The sequence below is a fragment of the Gallinula chloropus genome, assembly GCF_964237585.1.
Source record: "Gallinula chloropus genome assembly, contig: HAP1_SCAFFOLD_424, whole genome shotgun sequence".
Taxonomy (NCBI): Eukaryota; Metazoa; Chordata; class Aves; order Gruiformes; family Rallidae; genus Gallinula; species Gallinula chloropus.
In genome coordinates this window covers 30314-52523 of record NW_028168786.1, presented here as the reverse complement: position 1 = coordinate 52523, position 22210 = coordinate 30314, and the positions used below count along the sequence as shown (strand labels likewise).

General features: G+C 68.7%; 1 protein-coding gene across 1 annotated transcript; it reads left to right on the top strand.

The window, feature by feature from the left end:
* Window positions 1-3537: 3537 nt before the first annotated feature.
* On the top strand, window positions 3538-22210 carry LOC311204178 (F-box/WD repeat-containing protein 7-like; the record flags this gene model as incomplete). The annotated part of the gene is made up of 8 exons (XM_084280639.1): window positions 3538-3672; window positions 3765-3888; window positions 3971-4107; window positions 9137-9250; window positions 13222-13403; window positions 15997-16222; window positions 19366-19576; window positions 21612-22210. Coding segments are annotated over 8 exons (1398 nt in total), but the record flags the coding sequence as incomplete, so codon positions are not given.

Sequence of the window (22210 nt, the reverse complement as noted above, 5' to 3'; positions counted from 1 at the left end):
AGGCTGGGGGCTGGAGGGGCTGGGATGGGACCCCCAAAACAGGACAGGCTGGGGGCTGGAGGGGGTGGGATGGGACCCCCCAAAAGGGACAGGCTGGGGGCTTGAGGGGGTGGGAAGGGACCCCCAAAAAGAGGCAGGCTGGGGGCTGGAGGGGGTGGGAAGGGACCCCCAGAAAGGGGGAGGCTGGGGGCTTGAGGGGGTGTCAGTCCGGGCTGCAGGGCTGGCTGCGCACCTTCCAGGTGGGATGGGGACCCCAAAATGGGCAGCATGGGGGCTGGAGGGGGTGGGAAGGGACCCCCAGAAAGGGGGTGGGAAGGGACCCCCAAAAGGGACAGACTGAGGGCTTGAGGGTTGGGATGGGACCCCCAAAACGGGCAGGCTGGGGGCTTGAGGGGGTGGGATGGGACCCTCCAAAAAGGGCAAGCTGGGGGCTTGAGGAGGGGGCGTAGATCTGAGCTGCAGGGCTGGCTGCGCACCTTCCAGGTGGGATGGGGACCCCCAAAATGGGCAGCATGGGGGCTGGAGGGGATGGGATGGGACCCCCAAAAGGGGCAGCCTGGGGGCTGGAGGGGGTGGGAAGGGACCCCCAAAGAGGGACAGGCTGGGGGCTGGATGGGGTGGGATGGGACCCCCAGAAAGGGGGAGGCTGGGGGCTTGAGGGAGTGGGATGGGGACCCCCCAAAGGGGGTGAGATGGGGACCTCCAAAAGGGACAGGCTGGGGGCTGGAGGGGCTGGGATGGGACCCCCAAAGAGGGACAGGCTGGGGGCTTGGGGAGGGGGCATCGATCTGAGCTGCAGGGCTGGCTGCGCACCTTCCAGGTGGGGGGGGACCCCAAAACAGGCAGGCTGGGGGCTGGAGGGGCTGGGATGGGACCCCCAAAGAGGGACAGGGTGGGGGCTGAATGGGGTGGGATGGGACCCCAAAACAGGCAGCCTGGGGGCTTGAGGTGGTGGGAAGGGACCCCCAGAAAGGGCCAGGCTGGGGGCTTGAGGGGGTGGGATGGGACCCCCCCAAAAGGGGCAGGCTGGGGGCTGGAGGGGGCTGGAATAGGGACCCCCAAAACGGGCAGGTTGGGGGCTGGAGGGGCTGGGAAGGGACCCCACCAAAAGGGGCAGCCTGGGGGCTGGAGGGGGTGGGATGGGAACTCCCCAAAAAGGACAGGCTGGGGGCTTGAGGGGGTGGGATGGGACCCCCAGAAAGGGGCAGCCTGGGGGCTGGAGGGGGTGGGAAGGGACCCCCAAAAGGGCCAGGCTGGGGGCTTGAGGGGGTGGGATGGGACCCCCCAGAAAGGGGCAGGCTGGGGGCTTGGGGAGGGGGGTCAATCTGAGCTGCAGGACTGGCTGCGCACCTTCCAGGTGGGATGGGGACCCCAAAACGGGCAGACTGGGGGCTTGAGGGGCTGGGATGGGACCCCCAAAGAGGGACAGGGTGGGGCCTGGAGGGGGTGGGATGGGACAACCAGAAAGGGGCAGGCTGGGGGCTTGAGGGGGTGGGATGGGACCCCCAAAAGGGACAGGCTGGGGGCTGGAGGGGCTGGGATGGGACCCCCCAGAAAGGGACAGGCTGGGGGCTTGAAGGGGTGGGATGGGACCCCCAAAAAAAAGATAGGCTGAGGGGGGCTCAGGGGCTGTAGGGGGGCTCGGGGGCTGCACAGGGGGCTTGGGGGCTGTGGGGGGGTTATGGTGCTGTAGAGGGGCTCGGGGCTGCGTGGGGGGCTCAGGGCTGTGCTTGGGGCTCGGGAGCCATGGGCGGGGGGGGCTCAGGCACTGTGCCTGGGGGTCCTGGTGCTGTAGGGGGGCTCAGGGGCTGTACAGGGGGCTCAGGGGCTGTATGGGGGGGTCTGGTGCTATAGGGAGGCTCAGGTGTCTCTGGGGGGCTGGGGGGCTGTATGGGGGTCTCAGGGGCTGTATGGGGTGTTCTGGTGCTGTAGGGGGGCTCGGGGGCTGCACGGGGGTCCTGGTGCTGTAGGGGGGCTTGGGGGCTGTACAGGGGGCTCAGGGGCTGTATGGGGGGGTCTGGTGCTATAGGGGGGCTGTACAGAGGGCTCAGGGACTGTATGGGGGGTTCTGGCGCTGTAGGGGGGCTCAGGTGTCCCTGGGGGACTGTGTGGGGGTCTCAGGGGCTGTATGGGGGGTTCTGGCGCTGTAGGGGGGCTCAGGTGTCCCTGGGGGGCTGTGTGGGGGTCTCAGGGGCTGTATGGAGGGTTCTGGCGCTGTGGGGGGGCTCAGGTGTCTCTGGGGGGCTGTATGGGGGTCTCAGGGGCTGTATGGGGGGTTCTGGCGCTGTAGGGTGTCTCAGGTGTCTCTGGGTGGGCTGGGGGGCTGTACGGGGGTCTCAGGGGCTGTATGGGGGGTTCTGGTGCTGTAGGGGAGCTCAGGTGCCTCTGGGGGGCTGTACGGGGGTCTCGGGGGCTGTATGGGGGTTCTGGCGCTGTAGGGGGGCTCCGGTGTCTCTGGGGGGCTGTATGGGGGTCTCAGGGGCTGTATGGGGGGGCTCAGGTGTCCCTGGGGGGCTGTACGGGGGTCTCAGGGGCTGTATGGGGGGTTCTGGCGCTGTAGGGGGGCTCAGGTGTCCCTGGGGGTCTCAGGGGCTGTATGGGGGGGTTCTGGCGCTGTAGGGGGGCTCAGGTGTCCCTGGGGGTCTCAGGGGCTGTATGGGGGGGCTCAGGTGCCTCTGGGGGGCTGTACGGGGGTCTCAGGGGCTGTATGGGGGTGCTCAGGTGTCCCTGGGGGGGCTGTATGGGGGTCTCAGGGGCTGTATGGGGGTTCTGGCACTGTAGGGGGGCTCAGGTGTCCCTGGGGGGCTGTACGGGGGTCTCGGGGGCTGTATGGGGGGTTCTGGCACTGTAGGGGCGTTCAGGTGTCCCTGGGGGGCTGTATGGGGGTCTCAGGGGCTGTATGGGGGGTTCTGGCACTGTAGGGGGGCTCAGGTGTCCCTGGGGGGCTGTACGGGGGTCTCAGGGGCTGTATGGGGGTGCTCAGGTGTCCCTGGGGGGCTGTATGGGGGTCTCAGGGGCTGTATGAGGGTTCTGGCACTGTAGGGGGGCTCAGGTGTCCCTGGGGGGCTGTGTAGGGGTCTTGGGGGCTGTAGGAGGGTTCTGGCGCTGTAGGGGTTCTGAGGTGTCTCTGGGGGTCTGTATGGGGGTCTCAGGGGCTGTAGGGGGGGGTTCTGGCGCTGTAGGGGGGCTCAGGTGTCCCTGGGGGGCTGGGGGGCTGTATGGGGGGTTCTGGCGCTGTAGGGGGGCTCAGGTGTCCCTGGGGGTCTCAGGGGCTGTAGGGGGGGGTTCTGGCGCTGTAGGGGGGCTCAGGTGTCCCTGGGGGTCTCAGGGGCTGTATGGGGGGGCTCAGGTGCCTCTGGGGGGCTGTGTGGGGGTCTCAGGGGCTGTATGGGGGGCCTCAGGTGCCTCTGGGGGGCTGTATGGGTGTCTCAGGGGCTGTATGGGGGGGCTCAGGTGTCCCTGGGGGGCTGTGTGGGGGTCTGGGGGCTGCACAGAGCCCATGAGGACCCTGCCCTTTTCCCCCCACCCTGCCGGCAGCGGTGGAGCGGCCCCGAGAAGCTGCTGGCGCTGGACGAGCTCATCGACCGCTGCGAACCCTCCCAGATCAAGTACATGATGCAGGTGATCGAGCCCCAGTTCCAGAGGGACTTCATCTCCCTGCTGCCCAAGGAGGTGAGCCGTGCTGGCAGGGGGGACAGCTGGGTGCCAGCAGCCCCCCCAGGACCCCCCCCAGCACCCCCGTGACCCCCCTGCCCCCTCCCCAGCTGGCTCTCTACGTCCTGTCCTTCCTGGAGCCGCGGGACCTGCTCCGCGCTGCCCAGACCTGTCGCTACTGGAGGGTCCTGGCCGAAGACAACCTGCTCTGGAGGGAGAAGTGCCGTGAGGAAGGTAGGGAGCCCCCTGCCCACGTCAGCTGGGGCGGCTGTGGGTCCCCCCCACGGGCCCCCCCAGCACCCTGTGCCTGCCGCAGGCATCGAGGAGTCGCTGAACCTGCGGAAGCGGCGGCTGCTCAGCCCGGGCTTCATGTACAGCCCCTGGAAATTCGCCTTCATGAGGCAGCACCGGATCGACATGAACTGGCGCAGCGGCGAGCTCAGAGCCCCCAAGGTGGGTGCTGGGGGCTCCTCCCTCTGGGTGCTCGGGGGTCCTCACTCTGGGTGCTCTGGGGGCTCCTCGCTCTGGGTGCCAGGGGAGGGTCCTCACTCAGGGTGCTCTGGGGGCTCCTCGCTCGGGGTGCTCAGGGGGGTCCTAGCTCTGGGTGCCAAGGAGGTACTCTCTTTGGGTGTCAGGGGGTTCCATGCTTCTGACTCCTGGTGCTCAAGGGGCTCATCACTCTGGGTGCTGAGAGGGTTCTTCGATCTGGGTGCCAGGGGAGGGTCCTCTCTCGGGGTGCTCAAGGGGGTCCTTGCTCCAGGTGCCAGGAGGGTACTCTGTTCTGGTGCCAAGGGGGTGCTCACTCTGGGTGCCAGGGGGGCTCCTCTCCTCGGGTGCCAGGGGGTTCCATGCTCCTCACTGCTGGTGCTCAAGGGGCTCCTCACTCTGGGTGCTCAGGGGGCTCCTCGCTCTGGGTGCTCAGGGGGCTCCTCGCTCTGGGTGCTCCGGGGGCTCCTCTCTCTGGGTGCCCTGGGGGCTCCTCGCTCTGGGTGCTCAGGGGGCTCCTCTCTCTGGGTGCTCAGGGGGCTCCTCTCTCTGGGTGCTCTGGGGCTCCTTGCTCTGGGTGCTCTGGGGGCTCCTCTCTCTGGGTGCTCAGGGGGCTCCTCGCTCTGGCTGCTCTGGGGGCTTCTCGCTCTGGGTGCCAGGAGAGGGTCCTCGCTCGGGGTGCTCTGGGGGGTCCTCGCTCGGGGTGCTCTGGGGGGTCCTCGCTCGGGGTGCTCTGGGGGCTCCTCCCTCTGGGTGCTCTGGGGGGTCCTCGCTCTGGGTGCTCAGGGGGCTCCTCGCTCTGGGTGCCAGGAGAGGGTCCTCGCTCTGGGTGCTCAGGGGGCTCCTCACTTTGGGTGCTCAGGGGACTCTTCGCTCTGGGTGCCAGGGGAGGGTCCTCAATCTGGGTGCTCAGGGGGGTCCTCGCTCTGGGTGCCAGGAGGGTACTCTGTTCTGGTGCCAAGGGGGTGCTCGCTCTGGGTGCCAGGGGGCTCCTCTCCTCGGGTGCCAGGGGGTTCCATGCTCCTCACTCTGGGTGCTCAGGGGGCTCCTCGCTCTGGGTGCCAGGGGAGGGCCCTCGCTCAGGGTGCTCTGGGGGGTCCTCGCTCGGGGTGCTCTGGGGGGTCCTCGCTCGGGGTGCTCTGGGGGGCTCCTCGCTCTGGGTGCCAGGGGAGGGTCCTTGATCTGGGTGCTCAGGGGGCTCCTCTCTCTGGGTGCTCTGGGGGCTCCTCGCTCGGGGTGCTCTGGGGGCTCCTCGCTCTGGGTGCTCTGGGGGGTCCTCGCTCTGGGTGCCAGGGGAGGGTCCTCGCTCTGGGTGCTCAGGGGGGTCCTCGCTCTGGGTGCTCAGGGGGGTCCTCGCTCTGGGTGCCAGGAGGGTACTCTGTTCTGGTGCCAAGGGGGTACTCGCTCTGGGTGCCAGGGGGCTCCTCTCCTCGGGTGCCAGGGGGTTCCATGCTCCTCACTGCTGGTGCTCAAGGGGCTCCTCACTCTGGGTGCCAGGGGAGGGCCCTCGCTCGGGGTGCTCTGGGGGGTCCTCGCTCGGGGTGATCTGGGGAGGGTCCTCACTCGGGGTGCTCGGGGGGCTCCTCGCTCTGGGTGCTCGGGGGGCTCCTCTCTCTGGGTGCTCGGGGGCCTCCTCTCTCTGGGTGCTCTGGGGGGTCCTCGCTCTGGGTGCTCTGGGGGCTCCTCGCTCTGGGTGCTCAGGGGGCTCCTCGCTTTGGGTGCTCAGGAGGCTCCTCGCTCTGGGTGCTCAGGGGGCTCCTCGCATTGGGTGCTCAGGGGGCTCCTCTCTCTGGGTGCTCAGGGGGCTCCTCTCTCTGGGTGCTCTGGGGGCTCCTCGCTCTGGGTGCTCTGGGGGCTCCTCGCTCTGGGTGCTCAGGGGGGTCCTCTCTCTGGGTGCCAGGGGGGTCCTCTCTCTGGGTGCCAGGGGGGCTCCTCGCTCTGGGTGCTCAGGGGGCTCCTCGCTCTGGGTGCCAGGGGAGGGTCCTCGCTCTGGGTGCTCAGGGGGGTCCTCGCTCTGGGTGCTCAGGGGGCTCCTCGCTCTGGGTGCCAGGAGAGGGTCCTCGCTCTGGGTGCTCTGGGGGGTCCTCGCTCTGGGGGGTCCTCGCTCGGGGTGCTCTGGGGGGTCCTCGCTCGGGGTGCTCTGGGGGCTCCTCACTCGGGGTGCTCTGGGGGGCTCCTCGCTCTGGGTGCCAAGGAGGTACTCTCTTTGGGTGTCAGGGGGTTCCATGCTTCTGACTCCTGGTGCTCAAGGGGCTCATCACTCTGGGTGCTGAGAGGGTTCCTCGATCTGGGTGCCAGGGGAGGGTCCTCAATCTGGGTGCTCAGGGGGGTCCTTGCTCCAGGTGCCAGGAGGGTACTCTGTTCTGGTGCCAAGGGGGTGCTCGCTCTGGGTGCCAGGGGGCTCCTCTCCTCGGGTGCCAGGGGGTTCCATGCTCCTCACTGCTGGTGCTCAAGGGGCTCCTCACTCTGGGTGCCAGGGGAGGGCCCTCGCTCGGGGTGCTCTGGGGGGTCCTCGCTCGGGGTGCTCTGAGGGGTCCTCGCTCGGGGTGCTCTGGGGGGCTCCTCGCTCTGGGTGCCAGGGGAGGGTCCTCTCTCTGGGTGCTCAGGGGGCTCCTCTCTCTGGGTGCTCAGGGGAGGGTCCTCGCTCGGGGTGCTCAGGGGGCTCCTCTCTCTGGGTGCTCTGGGGGGCTCCTCGCTCTGGGTGCTCTGGGGGCACCTCCCTCTGGGTGCTCTGGGGGCTCCTCGCTCTGGGTGCCAGGGGAGGGTCCTCGCTCTGGGTGCCAGGGGAGGGTCCTCGCTCTGGGTGCTCAGGGGGGTCCTCGCTCTGGGTGCTCAGGGGGCTCCTCGCTCTGGGTGCCAGGAGAGGGTCCTCGCTCTGGGTGCTCTGGGGGGTCCTCGCTCTGGGGGGTCCTCGCTCGGGGTGCTCTGGGGGGTCCTCGCTCGGGGTGCTCTGGGGGGTCCTCGCTCGGGGTGCTCTGGGGGGCTCCTCGCTCTGGGTGCTCTGGGGGCACCTCCCTCTGGGTGCTCTGGGGGCTCCTCGCTCTGGGTGCTCAGGGGGCACCTCCCTCTGGGTGCTCTGGGGGCTCCTCGCTCTGGGTGCTCAAGGGGCTCCTCGCTCTGGGTGCTCAGGGGGCTCCTCGCTCTGGGTGCCGGGAGAGGGTCCTCGCTCTGGGGGCTCCTCGCTCTGGGTGCTCAGGGGGCTCCTCGCTCTGGGTGCCGGGAGAGGGTCCTCGCTCTGGGGGCTCCTCGCTCTGGGTGCTCTGGGGGCTCCTCTCCTCGGGTGCCAGGGGGTTCCATGCTCCTCACTCTTGGTGCTCAAGGGGCTCCTCGCTCTGGGTGCTCAGGGGAGGGTCCTCGCTCTGGGTGCTCAGGGGGCTCCTCTCTCTGGGTGCTCAGGGGGCTCCTCGCTCTGGGTGCTCAGGGGGCTCCTCGCTCTGGGTGCTCAGGGGGCTCCTCTCTCTGGGTGCTCAGGGGGCTCCTCGCTCTGGGTGCTCTGGGGGCTCCTCGCTCTGGGTGCCAGGAGGGTACTCTGTTCTGGTGCCAAGGGGGTGCTCACTCTGGGTGCCAGGGGGGCTTCCTCTCCTCAGGTGCCAGGGGGTTCCATGCTCCTCGCTCCTGGTGCTCAAGGGGCTCCTCACTCTGGGTGTCAGGGGAAGGTCCTCGATCTGGGTGCCAGGGGAGGGTCCTCGATCTGGGTGCTCATGGGGGTCCTCACTCCAGGTGCCAAGAGGGTACTCTCTTCGGGTGCCAGGGGGCTCCTCTCTTTGGGTGCCAGGGGGTTCCATGCTCAGGGACTCCTCACTCCCGGTGCTCAAGGGGCTCCTCAGTCTGGGTGCTGAGGAGGTCCCTCTCTCTGGGTGCCAGGGGGTCTCCTCGCTCTGGGTGTCAAGGGGGTCCTCTCTCTGGGTGCCAGGAGAGGGTCCTCTCTCTGGGTGCCAGAGGGGCTCCTCTCCCTGGGTGCTCGGGGGGCTCCTTGCTCTGGGTGCTCGGGGTGGTCCCTCTCTCCGGGTGCCAGGGGGGTCCCTCTCTCGGGGTCCCTCTCTCTGGGTCCCACTCAGATCTCCCTGCACGGCACGTCCCATCTCGGTGTCTGCTGAGTTCTGCAGGGAAGGGGTCTGTGCCCCGGAAAAGGGGGTGTCCATCTCTGCACCCCTTCTCTGCCCGAGCTGCAGCCCCCCTGGGCATCGGGGTGCCGAGGCAGGAGGCTGTGGAGCACTCAGCTCTGGGGTCTGGCCCTGCCACCCTGTCCCCCTGCCCCTTGTCCCTGCTCTCCCAGCTGCCCCTTCTGGTCTCAGGTCCTGCTCCTCCCCACCTCTGGAGATTTTGGGGTCCCGGGGGTGCTGGTCCTGCCCCAGGCCCCTCCCTCCATGGTACCTGGGTGCTGCCCCACCACCCCCAGCACCTTGCTGTCCGTGCCCCCATCCCCTGAGCTCTCCCTGGTGCTGCCATGGGGACGTCACCCTGCAGAGACACCGGTTCTGTCCCTTCCCCAGGCTGGGGGGGTGGGAGGTGTCCCTGGGAAGGGGGTTTCTCCCCATGGAGCTCCTGCCTGCGCTGGCACTGCCCCTCCCTGGGCTTGGGGGCTCTGCCTGCCCTGTGGCCTCTGTCCCCGTGGTCCTGCTGGGTCATCCCCCACCCTTGCTGCCCCCTTCACACATCACCCACCACGCTGGGGGGTGGCAGCTGGTCCCATCATGGTGGTGGTGGAACTAAACCCGCTCTGGCTGGTGGCCACCGGGTCCTGATCTAAGGCAGAGCGTCCTCTCCACGCTCCACCACGGCTACAATGGTGCCCCCACGGTTTGGGGTCCCCAGGGAGCCCCCAGCTGCCCCCCATGCCCCCCTCTGTAGCTGTGGGGCGCAGCAGCAGGGAGGTGCAGCCAGCACAGACCCCCAGCCATTCTCCCTCCCCCTCAGCACTCGGGGCTTCCCCAGGGGCACTCTGGGGGTCCCAGGTTGGGCTCGGAGCCCCCCAACCCCCCCATTGCTCCCACAGGTGCTGAAGGGCCACGACGACCACGTCATCACCTGCCTGCAGTTCTGTGGCAACCGCATCGTCAGCGGCTCCGACGACAACACGCTCAAGGTGTGGTCAGCGGTCACCGGCGAGGTGAGCTGGGGCACCCCGGCCTGGGGCACCCCGAGGCGGGACCCCTGAGTCGGGACACTGCGCCCTGCGGGGACACCCCGAGTTGGGACACCCTGAGTCGGGACACAGCGCCCTGTGGGGACACCCCGAGTCAGGACACCCCAAGTCGGGACACTGCGCCCTGCGGGGACCCCCTGAGTCAGGACCCCCCGAGTCAGGACACCACGCCCTGTGGGGACCCCCTGAGTCGGGACACCCCGAGTTGGGACACTGCGCCCTGGCCTGGGGGACACCCTGAGTCGGGACACTGCGCGCCCTGCGGGGACACCCCGAGTCGGGACCCCCCAAGTCGGGGCACTGCGCCCTGCGGGGACACCCCGAGTCAGGGCACCCCGAGTTGGGACACTGCGCCCTGCGGGGACACCCCGAGTCGGGACACCCCAAGTCGGGACACTGCGCCCTGTGGGGACACCCCGAGTCAGGGCACCCCGAGTCGGGACACTGCGCCCTGCGGGGACACCCCGAGTCGGGACACCCCGAGTCGGGACACTGCGCCCTGCGGGGATACCCCGAGTCGGGACACCCCAAGTCAGGACACTGCGCCCTGTGGGGACACCCCGAGTCAGGGCACCCCAAGTCGGGACACTGCGCCCTGTGGGGACACCCCGAGTCAGGGCACCCCGAGTCGGGGCACTGCGCCCTGCGGGGACCCCCTGAGTCAGGACCCCCCGAGTCAGGACACCGCGCCCTGTGGGGACCCCCTGAGTCGGGACACCCCGAGTTGGGACACTGCGCCCTGGCCTGGGGGACACCCTGAGTCGGGACACTGCGCGCCCTGCGGGGACACCCCGAGTCGGGACCCCCCAAGTCGGGACACTGCGCCCTGCGGGGACACCCCGAGTCAGGGCACCCCGAGTCGGGACACTGCGCCCTGCGGGGACACCCCGAGTCGGGACACCCCAAGTCGGGACACTGCGCCCTGTGGGGACACCCCGAGTCAGGGCACCCCAAGTCGGGACACTGCGCCCTGCGGGGACACCCCGAGTCAGGGCACCCCAAGTCGGGACACTGCGCCCTGTGGGGACACCCCGAGTCAGGGCACCCCGAGTCAGGACACCGCGCCCTGTGGGGACCCCCTGAGTCGGGACACCCCGAGTCGGGACACTGCGTCCTGGCCTGGGGGACACCCTGAGTCGGGACACCCCACCCTGCTGGGACACCCTGAGTCGGGACACTGCGCCCTGCGGGGACACCCCTAGTCGGGACACCCCAAGTTGGGACACTGCACCCTGGCCTGGGGGACACCCCGAGTCAGGACACCGTGCCCTATAGGGGACACCCTACGGCTGCTGTGGGGACACCCCAAGTCGTGTCATCATGTCCTACAGGGACACCCTGAGTCATGCCAGGGTGCCCTACTGGGACACCTCAAGCTGTGTGACAGGGACACCCCAAATCGTGTCACCGTGCCCTGCAGGGACACCCCAAGTTCTGTCATCGTGTCCTACAGGGACACCCCAAGTCATGGCAGGGTGCCCTGCAGGGACACCCCAAGTTGTGTCATTGTGCCCTACAGGGACACCCCGAGTTGTGCTGGGTTGGGGACCCCGTAGATCCCAGTTCAGGGGGGCAGCAAGGGAGCGCTGCCCACACATCCTGTGCTTCAGTGACAGGGAGCCTGGGTCACCCCCAGGAAGGGCCGGGGACTCCATGGGTGCTGGGGAGAGTTGTGGGGGGCTCAGACCTGCTGGGGGGGGCTGGCTGGGGGTCCTTGCCCCCCGAATCCAGTTCAGGGGGGCAGTGAGGGAGCGCTGCCCACACACCCTGTGCTTCAGTGACAGGGAGCCTGGGTCACCCCCAGGAAGGGCTGGGGACTCCGTGGGTGCTGGGGAGAGTTGTGGGGGGCTCAGACCTGCTGGGGGGGGCTGGCTGGGGGTCCTCACCCCCCGAATCCAGTTCAGGGGTCAGCGAGCAAGCGCTGCCCACACACCCTGTGCTTCAGTGACAGGGAGCCTGGGTTACCCCCAAGAAGGGCCGGGGGCTCCGTGGGTGCTGGGGAGAGTTGTGGGGGGCTCAGACCTGCTGGGGGGGGCTGGCTGGGGGTCCTTGCCCCCCGAATCCAGTTCAGGGGGGCAGTGAGGGAGTGCTGCCCACACACCCTGTGCTTCAGTGACAGGGAGCCTGGGTCACCCTCAGGAAGGGCCGGGGACTCCATGGGTGCTGGGGAGAGTTGTGGGGGGCTCAGACCTGCTGGGGGGCTGGCAGGGGGTCCTTGCCCCCCGAATCCAGTTCAGGGGTCAGCGAGCAAGCGCTGCCCACACACCCTGTGCTTCAGTGACAGGGAGGCTGGGTCACCCCCAGGAAGGGCCGGGGACTCCATGGGTGCTGGGGAGAGTTGTGGGAGGCTCAGACCTGCTGGGGGGGGCTGGCTGGGGGTCCTTGCCCCCCGAATCCAGTTCAGGGGGGCAGTGAGGGAGCGCTGCCCACACACCCTGTGCTTCAGTGACAGGGAGCCTGGGTCACCCCCAGGAAGGGCTGGGGACTCCCTGGGTGCTGGGGAGAGTTGTGGGGGGCTCAGACCTGCTGGGGGGGGCTGGCTGGGGGTCCTTGCCCCCCGAATCCAGTTCAGGGGGGCAGTGAGGGAGCGCTGCCCACACATCCTGTGCTTCAGTGACAGGGAGCCTGGGTCACCCCTAAGAAGGGCCGGGGACTCTGTGGGTGCTGGGGAGAGTCGTGGGGGGCTCAGACCTGCTGGGGGGGGCTGGCTGGGGGTCCTTGCCCCCCGAATCCAGTTCAGGGGGACAGTGAGGGAGCGCTGCCCACACATCCTGTGCTTCAGTGACAGGGAGCCTGGGTCACCCCCAGGAATGGCCGGGGACTCCCTGGGTGCTGGGGAGAGTTGTGGGGGGCTCAGACCTGCTGGGGGGGCTGGCTGGGGGTCCTCACCCCCCGAATCCAGTTCAGGGGTCAGCGAGCAAGCGCTGCCCACACACCCAGTGCTTCAGTGACAGGGAGCCTGGGTCACCCCCAGGAAGGGCTGGGGACTCCCTGGGTGCTGGGGAGAGTTGTGGGGGGCTCAGACCTGCTGGGGGGCTGGCTGGGGGTCCTCGCCCCCCGAATCCAGTTCAGGGGGGCAGTGAGGGAGCGCTGCCCACACACCCAGTGCTTCAGTGACAGGGAGCCTGGGTCACCCCCAGGAAGGGCCGGGGACTCTGTGGGTGCTGGGGAGAGTCGTGGGGGGCTCAGACCTGCTGGGGGGGGGTTGGCTGGGGGTCCTCGCCCCCCGAATCCAGTTCAGGGGGGCAGTGAGGGAGCGCTGCCCACACACCCAGTGCTTCAGTGACAGGGAGCCTGGGTCACCCCCAGGAAGGGCTGGGGACTCCCTGGGTGCTGGGGAGAGCTGTGGGGGGCTCAGACCTGCTGGGGGGGCTGGCTGGGGGTCCTCGCCCCCCGAATCCAGTTCAGGGGGGCAGTGAGGGAGCGCTGCCCACACACCCTGTGCTTCAGTGACAGGGAGCCTGGGTCACCCCCAAGAAGGGCCGGGGACTCTGTGGGTGCTGGGGAGAGTCGTGGGGGGCTCAGACCTGCTGGGGGGGGCTGGCTGGGGGTCCTCACCCCCCGAATCCAGTTCAGGGGGGCAGTGAGGGAGCGCTGCCCACACACCCAGTGCTTCAGTGACAGGGAGCCTGGGTCACCCCCAGGAAGGGCCGGGGACTCTGTGGGTGCTGGGGAGAGTTGTGGGGGGCTCAGACCTGCTGTGGGGGGGCTGGCTGGGGGTCCTTGCCCCCCGAATCCAGTTCAGGGGGGCAGTGAGGGAGCGCTGCCCACACACCCAGTGCTTCAGTGACAGGGAGCCTGGGTCACCCCCAGGAAGGGCCGGGGACTCCATGGGTGCTGAGGAGAGTTGTGGGGGGCTCAGACCTGCTGGGGGGGGTTGTCTGGGGGTCCTCGCCCCCCAAACCCCCTCCCCAGCCCGTGCCCCCTCCCCGCAGTGCGTGCAGACGCTGGTGGGCCACACGGGGGGCGTGTGGTCGTCGCAGATGCGGGACAGCGTGGTGATCAGCGGCTCCACCGACCGCACGCTGAAGGTGTGGAACGCGGACACGGGCGAGTGCGTGCACACGCTCTACGGGCACACCTCCACCGTGCGCTGCATGCACCTGCACGGCACCAGGTACGGCTGGGGCGGCCCCCCTGGGCTCTGGGGTGGGGGCATGGGGCTGGGGCGGCCCCCCTGGGCTCTGGGGTGGGGGCATGGGGGCTGGGGCGGCCCCCCTGGGCTCTGGGGTGGGGGCTGGGCATGGGGGCTGGGGCGGCCCCCCTGGGCTCTGGGGTGGGGGCTGGGGATGGGGGCTGGGGCGGCCCCCCTGGGCTCTGGGGTGGGGGCTGGGCATGGGGGCTGGGGCGGCCCCCCTGGGCTCTGGGGTGGGGGCATGGGGGCTGGGGCGGCCCTCCTGGGCTCTGGGGTGGGGGCTGGGGCGGCCCCCCTGGGCTCTGGGGTGGGGGCTGGGCATGGGGGCTGGGGCGGCCACGACTGGGCTCGGGTGGGGGCTGGGGCAGCCACACACAGGCTCTGGGGTGGGGGCTGGGGATGGGGGCTGGGGCGGCCCCCCTGGGCTCTGGGGTGGGGTGTGGGGATGGGGGCTGGGGTGGCCCCCCTGGGCTCTGGGGTGGGCGCTGTGGCAGCCACAGATGGGCTCTGGGGTGGGGGCTGGGGCGGCCACGGGTGGGCTCAGTGATGGGTGCTATGGTGGCCATGGTTGGCTCTGGGATGGGGTGTGGGGATGGGGGCTGGGGCGGCCACACACGGGCTCTGGGGTGGGGGCTGTGGTGGCCACACAAGGGCTCTGGGATGGGTGTCATGGTGGCCATGGGTGGGCTCTGTGATTGGGTGAGGGGATGGGGGCTGTGGCGGCCACGGGTGGGCTCTGGGATGGGCACTGTGGTGGCCATGGGTGGGCTCTGGGATGGGGCACAGGGACAGGCACCATAGTGGCCACACATGGGCTCTGGGATGGGCGCCATGGTGGCTGTGGGTGGGCTCTGGGGCAGGGTGTGGGGACAGGGGACACAGTGGTAACAGGGGTGCTCTGTGGTAGGGGGTAGGGATGGGGGCTGTGGTGGCCATGGGTGGGCTCTGGGATGGGGTGTGGGGACGGGAGCCATGGGGCAGTGCTTGGGCTCTGTGGTGGGGTGTGGGGTGGGGGGCCATGGCGGCTGTGGGTGGGCTCTGGGATGTGCCTCATGGCGGCCGTGGGTGGGCTCTGGGATGGGGTATGTGATGTGCCCCATGGCGGCTGTGGGCAGGCTGTGGGATGGGGTGTGGGATGTGCCCTGTGGCGGCCACGGGTGGGCTGTGGGATGGGGTGTGGGATGTGCCCCATGGCAGCCACGGGTGGGCTGCGGGATGGGCTGTGGGATGTGCCCCATGGCAGCTGTGGGTGGGCTGTGGGATGGGGTATGTGATGTGCCCCATGGCGGCTGTGGGCAGGCTGTGGGATGGGCTGTGGGATGGGCTGTGGGATGTGCCCCATGGCAGCTGTGGGTGGGCTGTGGGATGGGGTATGTGATGTGCCCCATGGTGGCCGTGGGCAGGCTGTGGGATGGGCTGTGGGATGGGCTGTGGGATGTGCCCCGTGGCAGCCATGGGTGGGCTGTGGGATGGGGTGTGGGGATGTGCCCCATGGCAGCCGTGGGTGGGCTGTGGGATGTGCCCCGTGGCGGCTGTGGGCAGGCTGTGGGATGGGGTGTGGGGATGTGCCCCATGGCAGCCGTGGGTGGGCTGTGGGATGGGCTGTGGGATGTGTCCCATGGCGGCCGTGGGTGGGCTCTGGGATGGGCTGTGGGATGTGCCCCATGGCAGCCGTGGGCAGGCTGTGGGATGGGCTGTGGGATGTGCCCCGTGGCGGCCGTGGGCAGGCTGTGGGATGGGCTGTGGGATGTGCCCCATGGTGGCCATGGGTGGGCTGTGGGATGGGCTGTGGGATGTACCCCATGGTGGCCATGGGTGGGCTCTAGGATGTGCCCCATGGCAGCCGTGGGTGGGCTGTGGGATGGGGTATGTGATGTGCCCCGTGGCAGCCACGGGTGGGCTGTGGGATGGGCTGTGGGATGTGCCCCATGGCAGCTGTGGGATGGGCTGTGGGATGGGGTATGTGATGTGCCCCATGGTGGCCGTGGGCAGGCTGTGGGATGGGCTGTGGGATGGGCTGTGGGATGTGCCCCATGGCAGCCGTGGGTGGGCTCTGGGATGGGCTGTGGGATGTGCCCCATGGCAGCCATGGGCGGGCTGTGGGATGGGCTGTGGGATGTGCCCCATGGCAGCCATGGGTGGGCTGTGGGATGGGCTGTGGGATGTGCCCCATGGCGGCTGTGGGTGGGCTGTGGGATGGGGTGTGGGATGTGCCCCATGGCGGCTGTGGGTGGGCTGTGGGATGGGGTGTGGGATGTGCCCCGTGGCAGCTGTGGGTGGGCTGTGGGATGGGGTGTGGGATGTGCCCCGTGGCAGCTGTGGGTGGGCTGTGGGATGGGGTGTGGGATGTGCCCCATGGCGGCTGTGGGTGGGCTGTGGGTGGGCTGTGGGATGTGCCCCATGGCGGCCGTGGGCAGGCTGTGGGTGGGCTCTGGGATGGGGGGTGGGATGTGCCCCGTGGCGGCCGTGGGCGGCCCTGTGACGGGGCGCGGGGCACCCGGCCGTGGCCGTGGCCGTGGCCGTGGCCGTGGCCGTGGCGGGCGGGTGGTGACAGCCGGGGCGGTGCCGCCCGCAGGGTGGTGAGCGGCTCGCGGGACGCGACGCTGCGGCTGTGGGACATCGAGACGGGGCAGTGCCTGCACGTGCTGATGGGCCACGTGGCCGCCGTGCGCTGCGTGCAGTACGACGGGCACAAGGTGGTGAGCGGCGCCTACGACTACACCGTCAAGGTCTGGGACCCCGAGAGCGAGAGCTGCACCCACACGCTGCAGGGCCACACCAACCGCGTCTACTCCCTGCAGGTGACCCCCCAATCCCACCCCCCGACCCCCCAGTCCCAGCCCATCCCACCCCCTGACCCCCCAATCCCACCCCCCGACTCCCCAGTCCCACCCCCCGACTCCCCAATCCCACCCCACAACCCCCCAATCCCACCCCACAACCCCCCAATCCCAGCCCATCCCACACCCTGACCCCCCAATCCCACCCCCTGACCCCCCCAGTCCCACCCCCCGACCCCCCAATCCCAGCCCATCCCACCCCCTGATCCCCCAATCCCACCCCACAACTCCCAATCCTACCCCCCGACCCCCTAATCCCAGCCAATCCCACCCCCTGAACCCCCAATCCCACCCCCCTGACCCCCCAATCCCAGCCCATCCCACCCCCTGAACCCCCAATCCCACCCCCTGACCCCCCAATCCCACCCCACAACCCCCAGTCCCACCCGCTCCCTCTGCACCCACACGCTGCAGGGACACACCAACCACGTCTACTCCCTGCAGGTGACCCCCCAGTCCCACCCCTGACCCCCCAATCCCAGCCCATCCCACCCCCTGACCCCCCAGTCCCACCCCCTGACCCCCCAATCCCACCCCACAACTCCCAATCCCACCCCCCGACCCCCTAATCCCAGCCAATCCCACCCCCTGACCCCCCAATCCCACCCCCTGACCCCCAATCCCACCCCCCGACTCCCCAATCCCACCCCCGACCCCCCAGTCCCACCCCACAACTTCCAATCCCACCCCACAACCCCCAGTCCCACCCGCTCCCTCTGCACCCACACGCTGCAGGGACACACCCACCACGTCTACTCCCTGCAGGTGACCCCCCAATCCCACCCCCTGACCCCCAGTCCCACCCCACAACCCCCAGTCCCACCCCTGACCCCCCAATCCCACCCCACAACCCCCAGTCCCACCCGCTCCCTCTGCACCCACACGCTGCAGGGACACACCAACCGCATCTACTCCCTGCAGGTGACCCCCAGTCCCACCCCACAACCCCCAGTCCCACCCCTGACCCCCCAATCCCACCCCCTGACCCCCCCAATCCCACCCCCTGACCCCCCAATCCCACCCGCTCCCTCTGCACCCACACGCTGCAGGGGCACACCAACCGCGTCTACTCCCTGCAGGTGACCCCCAGTCCCACCCCATGACTGCCTAATACCACCCCACAACCCCCAATCCCACCCCCCGACCCCCCAATCCCAGCCAATCCCACCCCCCGACCCCCCAATCCCACCCCCCGACCCCCCAATCCCACCCCACAACTCCCAATCCCACCCCCCGACCCCCTAATCCCAGCCAATCCCACCCCCTGACCCCCCAATCCCACCCCCCGACTCCCCAATCCCACCCCCGACCCCCCAGTCCCACCCCACAACTTCCAATCCCACCCCACAACCCCCAGTCCCACCCGCTCCCTCTGCACCCACACGCTGCAGGGACACACCCACCACGTCTACTCCCTGCAGGTGACCCCCCCAATCCCACCCCCTGACCCCCCAATCCCATCCGCTCCCTCTGCACCCACACACTGCAGGGACACACCAACCGCGTCTACTCCCTGCAGGTGACCCCCCAATCCCACCCCCTGACCCCCCAATCCCACCCTGACCCCTAATCCCACCCCACAACCCCCAATCCCACCCCACAACCCCAAATCCCACCCGCTCCCTCTGCACCCACACGCTGCAGGGACACACCAACCGCATCTACTCCCTGCAGGTGACCCCCCAGTCCCACCCCCTGACCCCCCCAGTCCCACCCCGTGACTGCCTAATCACACCCCCTGACCCCCAATCCCAGCCAGTCCCACCCCATGACCTCCCAATCCCACCCCCTGACCCTAAATCCTAGCCAATCCCACCTCCTGACCCCCAATCCCAGCCAATCCCACCCCCTGACCCCCCCAGTCCCACCCCCTGACCCCCCAATCCCCGTTAAGCTGAAGGGCTCAGGAGCACCCCGTGTAGCCCTGCTGGCACCCCACTTAGCCTTGCTGGCACCCCACGTAGCTGAAGGGCACATGAGCACCCCACTGAGCCCAGCCAGCACCCCACTGAGTCCTGCCAGCACCCCATTTACCCGAAGGGCATGTGAGCACCCCATTTAGCCCTGCTGGCACCCCAGTTAGCCCAGCCAGCACCCCAGTTAGCTGAAGGTCTCATGAGCACCCCAGTTAGCCCTGCCAGCACCCCAGTTACCTGAAGGTCTCATGAGCACCCCAGTTAGCCCTGCCAGCACCTCACTGAGCCTGCTGGCACCCCACTGAGCCTGCCAGCACCCCACTGAGCCAGAGGGCTCAGGAGCACCCCGCTGAGTCCTCCCAGCACCCCTCTGAGCCAAAGGGAACGTGAGCACCCCACTTAGCCCTGCCAGCACCCCACTGAGTCCTGCCAGCACCCCATTTAGCCAAAGGGCATGTGAGCACCCCATTTAGCCCTGCTGGCACCCCACTTAGCCAAAGGGCTCACAAGCACCCCAGTTAGCCCAGCCAGCACCCCAGTTACCTGAAGGGCTCATGAGCAACCCACTTAGCCCTGCTGGCACCCCACTGAGCCAAAGGACACCCCGCTGAGCCCAGCCAGCACCCCACTGAGCCAAAGGGCACCCCACTGAGCCAAAGGGCACCCCACTGAGCCCAGCCAGCACCCCACTGAGCCAAAGGGCACCCTACTGAGCCAAAGGGCATGTGAGCACCCCACTGAGTCCTGCCAGCACCCCACTGAGCCTGCCAGCACCCTGCTGAGCCAAAGGGCTCACAAGCACCCCACTGAGTCCTGCCAGCACCCCACTGAGTCCTGCCAGCATCCCGCTGAGCCAAAGGGCTCACAAGCACCCCACTGAGTCCTGCCAGCACCCCACTGAGTCCTGCCAGCATCCCGCTGAGCCAAAGGGCTCACAAGCACCCCACTGAGTCCTGCCAGCACCCCACTGAGCCAAAGGGCACCCTACTGAGCCAAAGGGCATGTGAGCACCCCACTGAGTCCTGCCAGCACCCCACTGAGTCCTGCCAGCACCCCACTGAGCCCAACCAGCACCCCACTGAGTCCATCCAGCACCCCACCGAGCCCTGCGGTGCCGCGAAGGACCCCCCCTGCCCCCTGCCCTTCCCCCCCGGGCAGCCCCCGTGCTGAGCGCGTGTCCCGCGGCAGTTCGACGGGACGCACATCGTGAGCGGCTCCCTGGACACCTCGATCCGCGTGTGGGACGTGGAGAGCGGGAACTGCCTGCACACCCTGATGGGGCACCAGTCGCTCACCAGCGGCATGGAGCTGCGCGACAACATCCTGGTGTCCGGCAACGCCGACTCCACCGTCAAGATCTGGGACATCAAGACCGGGCAGTGTCTGCAGACCCTGCAGGGTGAGCGGGGTGCGGGGCTCGGGGTGCAGCCTGGGCTCCCCGTGTTCCCCAGGGGGGGTTTGGGGGGCTGGGTGAGCGGATCTGACACACACCACAGAATGTCAGTCCTGGGTCTGGTCTTGTTCAACATCTTTATCCATCACCTGGGGGAAGGGATGGGGTGTTCCCTCAGTGGGTCTGGGGGTGACACTGAGCTGGGAGGAGGTGTGGGTCTGCCTGAGGGTGGGCAGGGGCTTCAGAGGGCTCTGGATTGATGGGCTGAGCCCAACGGGATGAGGTTGGACAGGGCCAAGGGCAGAGTCCTGCCCGTGGGACGTGCTGGGCTGAGCCATGAGCTGGGGGAAGGGATGGGGTGTTCCCTCAGTGGGTTTGGGGGTGACACTGAGCTGGGAGGAGGTGTGGGTCTGCCTGAGGGTGGGGAGGGGCTTCAGAGGGGTCTGGACAGGCTGGAGCCATGGGCTGAGCCCAAGGGGATGAGGTTCAACAAGGCCAAGGGCAGAGTCCTGCCCATGGGACACAACAACCCCCAGCAGCTCCAGGCTGGGGAGACTGTCTGGAGAGCTGTCAGGCAGAGCAGGACCTGGGGGTGTTGGGGGACTGGGACTGACCAGGAGCCAGCAGTGTGCCCGGGGGGCCAGGAAGGCCAAGGGCATCCTGGCTTGTGCCAGACCCAGCGTGGCCAGTGGGGCTGGGGAGGGGATGGTGCCCCTGGGCTGGGCACTGGGGAGGCTGCAGCTGGAGTGCTGGGTCCAGTTCTGGGCTCCTCAGCACCAGAAGGACAGGGAGGTCCTGGAGCGAGTGCAGAGAAGGGCAACCAGGCTGGGGAAGGGGCTGGAGGGCAAATCCTCTGAGGAGCAGCTGAGGGAGCTGGGGGTGCTGAGCCTGGAGAAGAGGAGGCTGAGGGGAGCCCTTCTCCCCACCTCCCCTGCCCTGCCAGGAGGGTGCAGAGAGGTGGGCGATGGTCTCTTCAGCCAGGGGACAGGAGATGGGGGGTGTTTAACAGAGGGGAGATGAGGTGCTCAGGGAGCTGATTTAGCTCAGGGTGGGATTGGTTGGACTGGATGATCTTCCAAGGTCTTTTCCAGCCTTGGGATTCTGTGATCACAGCATCACCAGGTTGGAAAAGCCTTTTAAGATGAAGTCCAACTGTCCCTGTGCTATGCCAGGGGCAGAGGAAGGCAGCCAGGAAGCACAGGCAGCCCAAGGGCAGGGTGCTCCTCATCACCCCCCTCTTCCAGACCCCAAGCTCAGTGCATCTCCCCCCCAGAAACCTCCCCAAACCCTCTACCAGCTCCCACCTCCCGTCCCTGAATTCCAACACCCCCAGGTCCTGCTCTGCCTGACAGCTCTCCAGACAGTCTCCCCAGCCTGGAGCTGCTGGGGGTTGTTGTGTCCCATGGGCAGGACTCTGCCCTTGGCCTGGTTGAACCTCATCCCCTTGGGCTCAGCCCATGGGTCCAGCCTGTCCAGACCCCTCTGAAGCCCCTCCCCACCCTCAGGCAGATCCACACCTCCTCCCAGCTCAGTGTCACCCCCAGACCCACTGAGGGAACACCCCATCCCTTCCCCCAGCTCATGGCTCAGCCCATCACGTCCCCTGGGCAGGACTCTGCCCTTGGCCCTGTCCAACCTCATCCCTTGGGCTCAGCCCATGGATCCAGACCCCTCTGAAGCCCCTCCCCACCCTCAGGCAGACCCACACCTCCTCCCAGCTCAGTGTCACCCCCAGACCCACTGAGGGAACACCCCATCCCTTCCCCCAGCTCATGGCTCAGCCCATCATGTCCCCTGGGCAGGACTCTGCCCTTGGCCCTGTCCAACCTCATCCCCTGGGCTCAGCCCATGGATCCAGACCCCTCTGAAGCCCCTCCCCACCCTCAGGGAAATGAGCACTTAGTGTGCCCCCCAGACCCACTGAGGGAACACCCCATCCCTTCCCCCAGCCCATGCCTGACCCCGTTGGCCTCAGGTGCCGGGTTGGGGAGGTGCCCACGGGTGCCCAACGTCCCCGCTGTCCCCTTCCCCTGCCCCGCAGGCCCCAGCAAGCACCAGAGCGCCGTGACCTGCCTGCAGTTCAGCTCCAAGTTCGTGGTGACCAGCTCTGACGACGGCACCGTCAAGCTGTGGGACCTGAGGACCGGGGAGTTCGTCCGGAACCTGGTGGCCCTGGAGAGCGGCGGCAGCGGCGGCGTGGTCTGGCGCATCCGCGCCTCCAACACCAAGCTGGTCTGCGCCGTGGGCAGCCGCAACGGCACCGAGGAGACCAAGCTGCTGGTGCTGGACTTCGATGTGGACCTCAAATGAGGAACACCCCCCCTCCCCCCCTCAAGATAGGACCCCCCCAACCCCCCCAGGGGAGTGTCAGGAGGGGGGAGGGGGTGGTCGAAAGGATCCCCGCGGGACGGGCGCAGCCCCCGCCTGGGTTTGGTGGGGCTGGGCCCCCCCGCAGCAGGCGTGAAGCCCCCCACACCCCACACACACCCCCTGCCCCCCGTGGGCTGTACATACCCTTTGCAGCTGTCTGGGCCTTATTTATATATGTGGGAGCTCCGGTGGGGACCCCCCACGCCCCCCTGGGGGCTGTACAGAGGAAGCAGCATGTTTTGTACACTAATATATCGATTTATTTCTGTA